This window comes from Engystomops pustulosus, chromosome 6 (assembly GCF_040894005.1).
Source record: "Engystomops pustulosus chromosome 6, aEngPut4.maternal, whole genome shotgun sequence".
Taxonomy (NCBI): domain Eukaryota; kingdom Metazoa; phylum Chordata; class Amphibia; order Anura; family Leptodactylidae; genus Engystomops; species Engystomops pustulosus.
The window spans coordinates 35,790,950-35,803,510 of record NC_092416.1 but is presented as its reverse complement, the minus strand read 5'-3'; the positions used below and the strand labels follow the sequence as shown (position 1 = coordinate 35,803,510).

At 50.5% G+C, this 12,561-nt stretch overlaps 2 protein-coding genes across 7 annotated transcripts in view; one reads left to right on the top strand and one right to left on the bottom strand.

Annotated features, from left to right (window-relative positions):
- Positions 1–7,508, top strand: part of LOC140134898 (transmembrane protease serine 4-like) — a 75,367-nt gene extending 67,859 nt beyond the window's left edge. For all 4 annotated transcript variants that reach the window (XM_072155699.1, XM_072155696.1, XM_072155698.1 and 1 more), the window contains 4 exons: positions 1,745–1,843; positions 2,043–2,179; positions 2,286–2,438; positions 6,668–7,508. In XM_072155699.1, coding sequence (XP_072011800.1) covers positions 1,745–1,843; positions 2,043–2,179; positions 2,286–2,438; positions 6,668–6,673 — 395 coding nt within the window. In that variant the 3' untranslated portion in view covers positions 6,674–7,508. The remainder of the gene's footprint in view (positions 1–1,744; positions 1,844–2,042; positions 2,180–2,285; positions 2,439–6,667) is intronic.
- A 3,565-nt stretch (positions 7,509–11,073) lies between these two features.
- SCN4B (sodium voltage-gated channel beta subunit 4) overlaps positions 11,074–12,561 on the bottom strand; it is a 40,362-nt gene continuing 38,874 nt past the window's right edge. For all 3 annotated transcript variants that reach the window (XR_011856420.1, XM_072155692.1, XM_072155691.1), the window contains one exon: positions 11,074–11,824. Coding sequence is in view for 2 of the 3 variants with exons in the window: in XM_072155692.1 (XP_072011793.1) it covers positions 11,740–11,824 (85 nt within the window). In the remaining variant the exon portion in view is untranslated. The remainder of the gene's footprint in view (positions 11,825–12,561) is intronic.

The window sequence follows — 12,561 nt, the reverse complement described above, 5'->3', positions numbered from 1 at the left end:
TGACAGCTCCGCAGCAGTAGTCTGATGAACTGGAATATGACCGCTCTTCTGCGGTAGTCTGCTGACTTGGGCTATGACAGCTCTGCAGCAGTAGTCTGCCGACCTGGCATATGACCGCTCTTCTGCGGTAGTCTGCTGACCTGGGATATGATAGCCCTGCAGCCGTAGTCTGCTGACTTGGGTTATGACTGCTCTGCAGTAGTAGTCTGATGACTTGGGATATGACCGCTCTTCTGCAGTAGTCTGCTGACCTGGGCTATGACAGCTCTGTAGCAGTAGTCTGCTGACCTGGGCTATGATAGCCCTGCAGCAGTAGTTTGCTGACCTTGGATATGACCGCTCTTCTACAGTAGTCTGCTGACCTGGGATATGACCACTCTTCTGCAGTAGTCTGCTGACCTGGGCTATGACTGCTCTGCAGCAGTAGTCTGCTGACCTGGGCTATGACAGCTCTGCAGCAGTAGTCTGATGACCTGGGATATGACTGCTGTGCAGCAATAGTCTGCTGACCTGGCCTATGACAGCTCTGTAGCAGTAGTCTGATGAACTGGAATATGACCGCTCTTCTGCAGTAGTCTGCTGACTTGGGCTATGACAGCTCTGCAGCAGTAGTCTTCCGACCTGGCATATGACCGCTCTTCTGCGGTAGTCGGCTGACCTGGGATATGACCACTCTTCTGCAATAGTCTACTGACCTGGGCTATGATAGCCCTGCAGCTGTAGTCTGCTGACCTGGGCTATGACTGCTCTGCAGCAGTGGTCTGCTGACCTGGGCTCTCAACAGCTGACTGATCAGTGGTGTCAAAAGAACTATCTTAAGCCGGAGATTAGACCCCAGGGCTGAGTGTATACTTATAGACTCTGGAAAGTTCCAGGGAACCTACCAAGGGAACAGCCAGCATTTTGCACCAGGTGACTTATAATGTAAATACAATTAGAAAACCCACATATGCATATCTAACTAAGACACATTACATAATATACCTACTTGGACCACTAGGTGATGCTGGTGTTCCACATTCTGCAACGTAATTAGGAGGAATTTGGCTAAAGATTTCTTTAAAAAGATGGGTTACATTCTGGAAAGCTGGGTCTATGAATTACAGATCCCAGTAGAATGATCAGTCCTACTGGGTCCACTCCAGCAAGATTATCAGACACATAATTTAGATCCCAATGCTGGGACATTACACATTATGGGCATATATTTCTGGCTCAAAGAGCTAAAATGGTCTAGGTTAAAGACTAAGGCCAGTCAACAGGTTACTGACAGGGCTCCTAGGACCATAACAGTCTAAAGCCAGGGCTAGAAAGCAAGCTATGGTCAGTCTTAGGAATTTTCACATGGAAAAAAGATTTTACTGGTGGGCCCTAGGGTCTCCAGTTCAACACTTTTTATAACAATGGTGTAAATTGGTGAAAAAAATATGCCGTGCCCCTCACCCCATATCAATGATCTGCGGTGCTGCAGCTAGGTATCTCCTATAGCAAGAGTTCGGAGGGGATATTTCCAAGAGATTACCTTGGAAGGTCACTGCTGATTGGCTGGCTGACAGGAAGCATCTCGCCATGCTCCACCCATACTTCCTGTTTGGCATTTAATTTTGTCTTATTGAATACATTTTAAGATATTAATTTCATTAATCGAATCGAATACTCCTCTGCCTTGTTCTTTGACAGATTTTTGCCTTTGTAAAACTTTGTAAACTTTTTTTTTTTTACTTTTTTAACTTTTCCATTGCAGCATCAATACAGCCAATCTGTCTTCCGGGGTACGATATTGACCTACCTGATGGTGCACCATTGTCAGTGACCGGCTGGGGTCATACTGTGGAAGGAGGATGTGAGTTCACTTTGGATACCAACGCTGTGTTTTATACTTCTGCTTTTCTAGATTTGTTTTGTTTCTTCATATCTTTACCATGTGAACTCCGCCTAATAATTTAAACCTTAACTTTTCAGTTAAGATGTGACCAAAGTACGGTTTCTAGTTTTTTTTTCTTTCGTCAGTGTCTCATTTTACTTCCTTTTGTCGCTTGCAGCATCCTTATCCTCCACACTACAGAGAGTCTCAATCAACTTAATATCAAATGAAGAATGCAACCGTGACTATTTTGGCCAAGTCCAAAAAACCATGATGTGCGCTGGTCGAAGCACCGGAGGGTTTGATACTTGCCAGGTATACATCATGAATTTCCTGACATTAAAAATTCCTTGTTATTTCTATATTGTACTATTGTTTGGGTCCTGACCAGGTGGACAATATTCTTTTTTATGACTTTTAGGGTGACAGTGGGGGCCCCCTGGTGTATTTGGGTAATACACACTGGGAACAAGTTGGTATTGTAAGCTGGGGAGACGGCTGTGGAAGGGAAAACAAACCAGGAGTTTACACAAAAGTCTCATCGTATTTACCATGGATATCTAAAGTAATGAAGGTAATGCTGTATGCTGGCATCTACATGATAACATGGGGACTGTTATGGCTATAGATGAATAGTAGGATTGTAGGATAGGTAAGAAGAATGACAGGAAGGGTGTATGTAGGAAAGATGCGGGATTGTAGTAGGGAAGCATGGGTGGATGATAGGACAGAAGGGTGGATGATGGAAGGAAGGATGAGTGGATGGTGCTAAGGAAGGAATGATGGGTTGATAGTAGGACAAAATGATGGGAGGGTGGAAGAAAGGGTGGAAGGGTGGGGGGATGGGTGGAAGGAAGGAAGGGTGGGGGGATGGGTGGAAGGAAGGAAGGGTGGGGGGATGGGTGGAAGGAAGGAAGGGTGGGGGGATGGGTGGAAGGAAGGAAGGGTGGGGGGATGGGTGGAAGGAAGGAAGGGTGGGGGGATGGGTGGAAGGAAGGAAGGGTGAGGGGATGGGTGGAAGGAAGGAAGGGTGGGGGGATGGGTGGAAGGAAGGAAGGGTGGGGGGGATGGGTGGAAGGAAGGAAGGGTGGGGGGGATGGGTGGAAGGAAGGAAGGGTGGGGGGGATGGGTGGAAGGAAGGAAGGGTGGGGGGGATGGGTGGAAGGAAGGAAGGGTGGGGGGGATGGGTGGAAGGAAGGAAGGGTGGGGGGGATGGGTGGAAGGAAGGAAGGGTGGGGGGGATGGGTGGAAGGAAGGAAGGGTGGGGGGGATGGGTGGAAGGAAGGAAGGGTGGGGGGGATGGGTGGAAGGAAGGAAGGGTGGGGGGGATGGGTGGAAGGAAGGAAGGGTGGGGGGGATGGGTGGAAGGAAGGAAGGGTGGGGGGGATGGGTGGAAGGAAGGAAGGGTGGGGGGGATGGGTGGAAGGAAGGAAGGGTGGGGGGGATGGGTGGAAGGAAGGAAGGGTGGGGGGGATGGGTGGAAGGAAGGAAGGGTGGGGGGGATGGGTGGAAGGAAGGAAGGGTGGGGGGGATGGGTGGAAGGAAGGAAGGGTGGGGGGGATGGGTGGAAGGAAGGAAGGGTGGGGGGGATGGGTGGAAGGAAGGAAGGGTGGGGGGGATGGGTGGAAGGAAGGAAGGGTGGGGGGGATGGGTGGAAGGAAGGAAGGGTGGGGGGGATGGGTGGAAGGAAGGAAGGGTGGGGGGGATGGGTGGGTGGAAGGAAGGAAGGAAGGGTGGGGGGGATGGGTGGGTGGAAGGAAGGAAGGAAGGGTGGGGGGGATGGGTGGGTGGAAGGAAGGAAGGAAGGGTGGGGGGATGGGTGGAAGGAAGGAAGGAAGGGTGGGGGGATGGGTGGAAGGAAGGAAGGAAGGGTGGGGGGATGGGTGGAAGGAAGGAAGGAAGGGTGGGGGGATGGGTGGAAGGAAGGAAGGAAGGGTGGGGGGATGGGTGGAAGGAAGGAAGGAAGGGTGGGGGGATGGGTGGAAGGAAGGAAGGAAGGGTGGGGGGATGGGTGGAAGGAAGGAAGGAAGGGTGGGGGGATGGGTGGAAGGAAGGAAGGAAGGGTGGGGGGATGGGTGGAAGGAAGGAAGGAAGGGTGGGGGGATGGGTGGAAGGAAGGAAGGAAGGGTGGGGGGATGGGTGGAAGGAAGGAAGGAAGGGTGGGGGGATGGGTGGAAGGAAGGAAGGAAGGGTGGGGGGATGGGGGGATGGGTGGATGGAAGGGTGGGGGGATGGGGGGATGGGTGGATGGAAGGGTGGGGGATGGGGGGATGGGTGGATGGAAGGGTGGGGGGATGGGGGGATGGGTGGATGGAAGGAAGGAAGGAAGGAAGGGTGGGGGGATGGGGGGATGGGTGGATGGAAGGAAGGAAGGAAGGAAGGGTGGGGGGATGGGGGGATGGGTGGATGGAAGGAAGGAAGGAAGGAAGGGTGGGGGGATGGGGGGATGGGTGGATGGAAGGAAGGAAGGAAGGAAGGGTGGGGGGATGGGGGGATGGGTGGATGGAAGGAAGGAAGGAAGGAAGGGTGGGGGGATGGGGGGATGGGTGGATGGAAGGAAGGAAGGAAGGAAGGGTGGGGGGATGGGGGGATGGGTGGATGGAAGGAAGGAAGGAAGGAAGGGTGGGGGGATGGGGGGATGGGTGGATGGAAGGAAGGAAGGAAGGAAGGGTGGGGGGATGGGGGGATGGGTGGATGGAAGGGAGGAAGGAAGGAAGGAAGGGTGGGGGGATGGGTGGATGGAAGGAAGGAAGGAAGGGTGGGGGGATGGGTGGATGGAAGGAAGGAAGGAAGGGTGGGGGGATGGGTGGATGGAAGGAAGGAAGGAAGGGTGGGGGGATGGGTGGATGGAAGGAAGGAAGGAAGGGTGGGGGGATGGGTGGATGGAAGGAAGGAAGGAAGGGTGGGGGGATGGGTGGATGGAAGGAAGGAAGGAAGGAAGGAAGGAAGGGTGGGGGGATGGGTGGATGGAAGGAAGGAAGGGTGGGGGGATGGGTGGATGGAAGGAAGGAAGGAAGGGTGGGGGGATGGGGGGATGGGTGGATGGAAGGAAGGAAGGAAGGGTGGGGGGATGGGTGGATGGGTGGATGGAAGGAAGGAAGGAAGGGTGGGGGGATGGGTGGATGGGTGGATGGAAGGAAGGAAGGAAGGAAGGGTGGGGGGATGGGTGGATGGAAGGAAGGAAGGGTGGGGGGATGGGGGGATGGAAGGAAGGGTGGGGGGATGGGGGGATGGGTGGATGGAAGGAAGGAAGGAAGGGTGGGGGGATGGGTGGATGGGTGGATGGAAGGAAGGAAGGAAGGGTGGGGGGATGGGTGGATGGGTGGATGGAAGGAAGGAAGGAAGGAAGGGTGGGGGGATGGGTGGATGGAAGGAAGGAAGGGTGGGGGGATGGGGGGATGGAAGGAAGGGTGGGGGGATGGGGGGATGGGTGGATGGAAGGAAGGAAGGAAGGGTGGGGGGATGGGTGGATGGGTGGATGGAAGGAAGGAAGGAAGGAAGGGTGGGGGGATGGGTGGATGGAAGGAAGGAAGGAAGGAAGGGTGGGGGGATGGGTGGATGGGTGGATGGAAGGAAGGAAGGAAGGAAGGGTGGGGGGATGGGTGGAAGGAAGGAAGGAAGGAAGGGTGGGGGGATGGGTGGATGGAAGGAAGGGTGGGGGGATGGGTGGATGGAAGGGAGGAAGGAAGGAAGGAAGGGTGGGGGGATGGGTGGATGGAAGGAAGGAAGGAAGGGTGGGGGGATGGGTGGATGGAAGGAAGGAAGGAAGGAAGGGTGGGGGGATGGGTGGATGGAAGGAAGGAAGGAAGGGTGGGGGGATGGGTGGATGGAAGGAAGGAAGGAAGGGTGGGGGGATGGGTGGATGGAAGGAAGGAAGGAAGGAAGGAAGGGTGGGGGGATGGGTGGATGGAAGGAAGGAAGGGTGGGGGGATGGGTGGATGGAAGGAAGGAAGGAAGGGTGGGGGGATGGGGGGATGGGTGGATGGAAGGAAGGAAGGAAGGGTGGGGGGATGGGTGGATGGAAGGAAGGAAGGAAGGGTGGGGGGATGGGTGGATGGGTGGATGGAAGGAAGGAAGGGTGGGGGGATGGGTGGATGGGTGGATGGAAGGAAGGAAGGGTGGGGGGATGGGTGGATGGAAGGAAGGAAGGAAGGGTGGGGGGATGGGTGGATGGAAGGAAGGAAGGGTGGGGGGATGGGTGGATGGGTGGATGGAAGGAAGGGTGGGGGGATGGGTGGATGGAAGGAAGGAAGGAAGGGTGGGGGGATGGGTGGATGGAAGGAAGGAAGGGTGGGGGGATGGGGGGATGGGTGGATGGAAGGAAGGAAGGGTGGGGGGATGGGTGGATGGGTGGATGGAAGGAAGGAAGGGTGGGGGGATGGGTGGATGGGTGGATGGAAGGAAGGAAGGGTGGGGGATGGGTGGATGGAAGGAAGGAAGGGTGGGGGGATGGGTGGATGGGTGGATGGAAGGAAGGGTGGGGGGATGGGTGGATGGGTGGATGGAAGAAAGGAAGGGTGGGGGGATGGGTGGATGGGTGGATGGAAGGAAGGAAGGGTGGGTGGATGGATGGAAGGAAGGAAGGGTGGGGGGATGGGTGGGTGGGTGGATGGAAGGAAGGAAGGGTGGGGGGGTGGGTGGGTGGATGGAAGGAAGGAAGGGTGGGGGAATGGGGGGATGGATGGCTTAATGTAGACAGACCAAGATCTGTGTTAGCAAGGATGTATGGGGGGATGCATGTAATGTAGAATAGATATAAATAAATGCCTTACATTTATGTTTGTTTGTTTCTTCAATTTTCAGTTATGAAATGTAGTCCGTGTAGACCTCCAGAACCTGTCCTATTATTATTTCTACCTCCATCAGACCTAGTGAAAATCATGGGTCGAGCATGTGACATCACTACTGTTTCTTTGAGACAATCATTCATGCATCGCCTTAGACTCTGCAGGTCCAGAGCATAAGCTTCTTCAAGGAACACAAAGACCTTAAGACACTAAACATCATCATTACACTTGGTTTACAACCAAAGTTGTCTTTTAGGAGACCTCCAATAAGTTTACAACTCTCGTTTATAGACTGGGCATTGGACAATACAGATACCTTCTGCAGGGAAACTGTTTAATATCATTACTTTACGTATTATATTCTGAATGTCCATCATTACAATGTACAGTAGAGTAACTACACAGTAAGACCACCAGGGCTATAGCCCCAGGTGTCTACGATGTGGACCAGCTCTCATTGCTCCATTGCCTTTCCCTATGGTGTTGAACCCACATGAGGACCTACAGTATTTTTCATGTGCATTGGTCCCTGTATGCCTATGTGAGTTCACGAGGACTCAATGTTTTAACTTGCGCTACCCCACAATGGGGTCACTGGAGGTGTATGACACATTGTTCTAACATTTTATTATACTAGGATGTCATTTTCAGGTGTTTTTACCCAGTGAATCACTGGAGAAATGGGATATAGTTCAGCACATTGAGTGGTTGGGACTATACCTCATTTATACTTCTTTTGTTCCATTTCTGTACATTATGTATTTAGGAAGTAGGTGAACTGTATATATAGTACTTTTAGTACCAGTTAAATATAATTGTTTTATCTGTTTTTGTGTAATAAAATTTATGACCTGTGACCCAAGTGTGTGATTCATTACAGTCAGGGCCGTATTTGGTGTTGATGCTGCCCTAGGCACTCAAGTACTTATGCCATCTATTGGTGCCAACAAGCGAACGACTCTGCCCATAGCCCCCAGCATGTTACTAGAAGAGATCAGCGCTGGACGCAGGAGCAGTCTTTCCAATGACCCACTGCTGGCATTAGAATCCAAAACTGCTTCAGAATGAGTTCACATGATGCGTTTGCCTTGTAGTTTTGAAATGCATTGAGAGAATGCACAAAAAAAGACAGACAAAAAATACACATGCTTGTATATATATGGTGTGTGTGTGTATGTATATACACAATGTTTATATACTGTGCGCCTGTATAAAAGTATGTGCAACATCCCCCACCGGGGCCTAGCCTTTTCTTGGGTCCTGGAGGGAGCCGGGGCCCAGAATACCGGAGTGGCTGGCTAGTGCAGCCTTGGGCACGCTAGTGTCACGGTGCTTGGTATGGGGACCGGAGGGCTGACCTACAGCCTGGCAGGTCTACAGCAGGTGCTGTGTGCAAGAAATATGGAGGGAGAGGCTGATGTACTGGATCTCTGTGGGGCAACCCCTGAGTGTCCGTAATATATGTCCCTGGGTAATGGGGTGCCCGTGGTAATGATACAGCCGTATCCAGGGATCAGACGGAGGCAACGTTGTGCATAATAACTCACGGTTCTTTATTGGAATAACTGCAGGCAGTGGCCTAAACAATTCTGGTACAGATTCCGGATTACTTGATATTCCGGATTACTGGAGTGGTCATGGAGAGTGGTCCTCAGGAGTATTTCACCAGCCAGGTAGTAGATGCAGGCTGGGAGGTAGCTGTGTCCAATCAAGGAAGCTTCAGCTTATGTCCTGGGAGGAAGTTATATGTGCTCGTGCCCCGGATCTCCCTGGGTCAGCAGGACATCAGTCCCGCTGCCCGGGCATCTTCCCCTGTCCTCTGGACATAGATCGTGATGAGAAGCTTCACAGTACACAGCCTAAATTGCTTTCCCTGCAGGACCTGTGATGATGTCACGATCACATGACCTGCAGAGGGAAGCAGTGTACAGATGCACGAGTAAGGTGAGAGGGAGAACATGGGCAGATCTATATGCGGCACATTACAGGAGGACTTGCACTTACCTTCACTTGGAATAGGCCGGTGAACTTGAGTGCGTTCTGATGCTCTTCAGCGCAGCAGCGCCACCTGGTGGACGTCGGAGGAACTGCCTTAATGAATCCTGGCCGGACCCGAATCCACCTCAGAGAATGCGCCGCTTGATCGCGAATGGACCAGGTAAGTAAATCTGCCCCATTGTTTTAACCACTAATGCCAAAAGTTTTATAAAAACAGTTTGGGCATATGCTATTTATTGTCTGTGGGGTCAAGGAGACTCAAAAAAGGGGCCTGATGACAGATTCCCTTTAAGGGAAAGGGGGGCAAAATGCAGAAGTCTGCTGTGGGGTCCACCCTCTTCTAGTTGGGGCCCAATCCTAGACCTCAGAAGTGACCTCTGCACAAATGGCTGATGTCTCCAGGGGATCAACACCAGAAAACCTCCCGTGCCTACTTGATGATTCATTAATCGTAAACTCTTGTGTCATCCCATTATCCTCATACACTGTAAGCTCTTGTGTCACCTCCTCATTCTCATAGACTGTAAGCTCTTGTGTCACCCCATCATCCTCATAGACTGTAAGCTCTTGAGTCACCCCCTCATTCTCATAGACTGTAAGCTCTTGTGTCACCCCATCATCCTCATAGACTGTAAGCTCTTGTGTCACCCCCTTATTCTCATAGACTGCAAGCCCTTGTCACCCCCTCATTCTCATAGACTGTAAGCTCTTGAGTCACCCCCTCATCCTCATAGACTGTAAGCTCTTGTATCACTGCCTCATCCTCATAGACTGTAAGCTCTTATGTCACCCCCTCCTCCTCATAGACTGTAAGCTCTTGTGCCAACTCCTCATCCTCATAGACTGTAAGCTCTTGTGTCACCCCCTCATCCTCATAGACTGTAAGCTCCTGTATCACCCCCTCATCCTCATAGACTGTAAGCTCTTGTGTCTCCCCCTCATCCTCATAGACTGTAAGCTCTTGTGTCACCCCCTCATCCTCATAGACTGTAAGCTCTTGTGTCACCCCCTCATCCCATAGACTGTAAGCTCTTGTATCACCCCCTCATCCTCATAGACTGTAAGCTCTTGTGTCACCCCTTCATCTTCATAGACTGTAAGCTCCTGTGTCACCCCCTAATCCTCATAGACTGTAAGCTCTTGTGTCATACCCCTCATCCTCATAGACTGTAAGCTCTTATGTCACCCCTCATCCTCATAGACTGTAAGCTCTTGTGTCACCCCCTAATCCTCATAGACTGTAAGCTCTTGTGTCAACCCCTCATCCTCATAGACTGTAAGCTCTTGTGTCACCCCCTCATCCTCATAGACTGTAAGCTCTTGTGTCACCCCCTAATCCTCATAGACTGTAAGCTCTTGTGTCAACCCCTCATCCTCATAGACTGTACGCTCTTGTGTCAACCCCTCATCCTCATAGACTGTAAGCTCTTGTGTCACCCCCTCATCCTCATAGACTGTAAGCTCTTGTGTCACCCCCTAATCCTCATAGACTGTAAGCTCTTGTGTCAACCCCTCATCCTCATAGACTGTAAGCTCTTGTGTCAACCCCTCATCCTCATAGACTGTAAGCTCCTGCGAACTCCTTTTGTTCCAAATGACTGTTTGTGCGGTTGGGGTAGGGTTTAAGACATACTCTTTTAGAGTGAAGACACACATGGCGTTTTTAGGCCGTTTTTAGTTAGTGCGTTTTCACATCGTTAAAAACGCATGCGTTTTTTGAAAACGCATGCGTTTTTGACCAGTTTGAATTAAGATAATTGGTCAAACCTGTCAAAAACGCATGTGTTTTCCAAAAACGCATGCGTTTTTTACGATGTGAAAACGCACTAACTAAAAACGGCCTAAAAACGCCATGTGTGTCTTCACCCTAAGTGTGCGTTGGCTGCGTGTTTCTAATCAATTAGCATGTGTGCACATCGTAAGGAATAGTTCAGACAACAACTGATTTGTCTCACTCATGCTATCATTACCTGTGGCAAATCTGCGCTGCCCAAGCTTTATTTGGTTCCACAAATCTATACAGAAATTAGGGAAGAAGCAGAAGGGGGCGGAGAATTCCCAGCTCGTGTCTCTTGATTGGAGAACCTCCTTTAACGTCAGGATGAAGTCTAATTGACATTCCTTAGCTTCAAAACTTTTCTGTCTCGGCGCCATCTTGAGTTCATTGTTTCTATTACAGTACATTTTAAGAAAATAAGACAAGTAGAAATGATAGGATTTGATCTATCAGCTAGGTTTACCTTAACAGTGCTCTGTCATGTTTTATTATATTTGTATATGTCCCCTATGATTTGTAAAGTGCTACGGAATATGATGGCACTATATAAATAAAGATGATTATTACATTATCGATGTTGAATATTGATTTTCACTACGTTCTACAAACACCGTAAAGAACACACTAAATGACACAAGGACAACGACTAATATTAAAGAATACATTTTATTACATTCATCCAGAAAGCAGGAGCGATGCCCAGGCGGCGATTGCAGTGGAAATTGATGGTGGTCGTGTTATGTGGTGCCAGCATTTATAAATATAGAGGCGGAGGAGGAGCGGTGGGGTAAGCAGAGGGATAAGGCAAGGCACAGCAGAAATCCACAGCGGGAAATACGCCTTAAAAACATCAAGTATTTCATCATTTGTGAAACTTGTGCATTAGTATGTATAATATTATTCTATAGAAACCTCGATATATTTATATATATATACATTCACTGACAGTCAATGGCAGTGGTTCTTTGTTGTCCGCCCCCCACCCCATGCATAGAAAAAAAAAGAGTTAAATATTTCCTCCTCGCCACAAACATGTGCTGGACTTTTTGGGGGGATTATCCGAGGACCCTGCTCCTCTGAACAGCAACACACTCACCTTGATGAATTACATTAGGCATTTACTATACCTAAACTAAGGCCAAAAAGGAGGCAACAAAACAACTGTGCAGTGCAGGATAATAACATATGTAGTGGCTACAGGGATCGACCTCATTCTTCAAGATGTTCTCCTAATAGGGTTCCTGCAATGCCGGGGCTCAGTGCACTAAGCTCCGAGGTCCTTCCATCCTTGTCCATGGCGGGGGGTGCAAACATCATGCTTTTGGTTTGGCTTTGGCTTCTTGCTTTGAGGCGTTGTCTGTGTTGTCATTGACCGAAGAGCTAACAAGGCAGTCTTTCCTGGGAATAGAGAAGGGTGACGCATGAGGCTCTACAGTGGTGCTATATACCATCCAGGTTCTTGCATCTGCTCAGGCCAAAACTGTGGAGGCTACAAGGCAACTTGACCTTAACAGGTATATTGGCCATACCGCTCCACGATGAAGGTTGTCCATTTCCCACCAATTTTCATGAGTGATGGCTCTAGCAGACTCATTACTGGATATCGGAGCCCTCCCGCAAGAGAAAATGGAAGAGAACGAGAGCCCTCAGGGCAAGGAAGCCTTAGGCACTGAGGTGGTCACTTACCTGCCAGAGTTATTACCTTGGGTATGATTATACTACCATCCATATGGTGCCATGTGCCGTTTATGGGGTCAGAACTGCTGCACACTCCTTGTAAAGTGGCCCCTAGGCTCTCCTAGGCACAGGATGCTCAATGATATAATATGTGCACATGAATAATTCTATCCCTTCAGCACCACACATGTATCATAAATGGTATGGACCAAAATAGAAATCTACTTAAAGGAAATCTACCATCAAAACCCAGCAAGGATAAAGCAAAACTCACAGATCCAGGCTCTAGGGGCGTAACTACAGGGGTAGGAGCCATAGTAGCTGCTATGGGGCCTGCAGTGTCAGGAGGCCCCGCATCCAGCCTGACACACTGAAGAATGGAGAATGTGCGCCATCATATACATATTGAGCTGTACTACTGCACATCTTCCACAGAATAAATTGGTAGCTCAGATAAG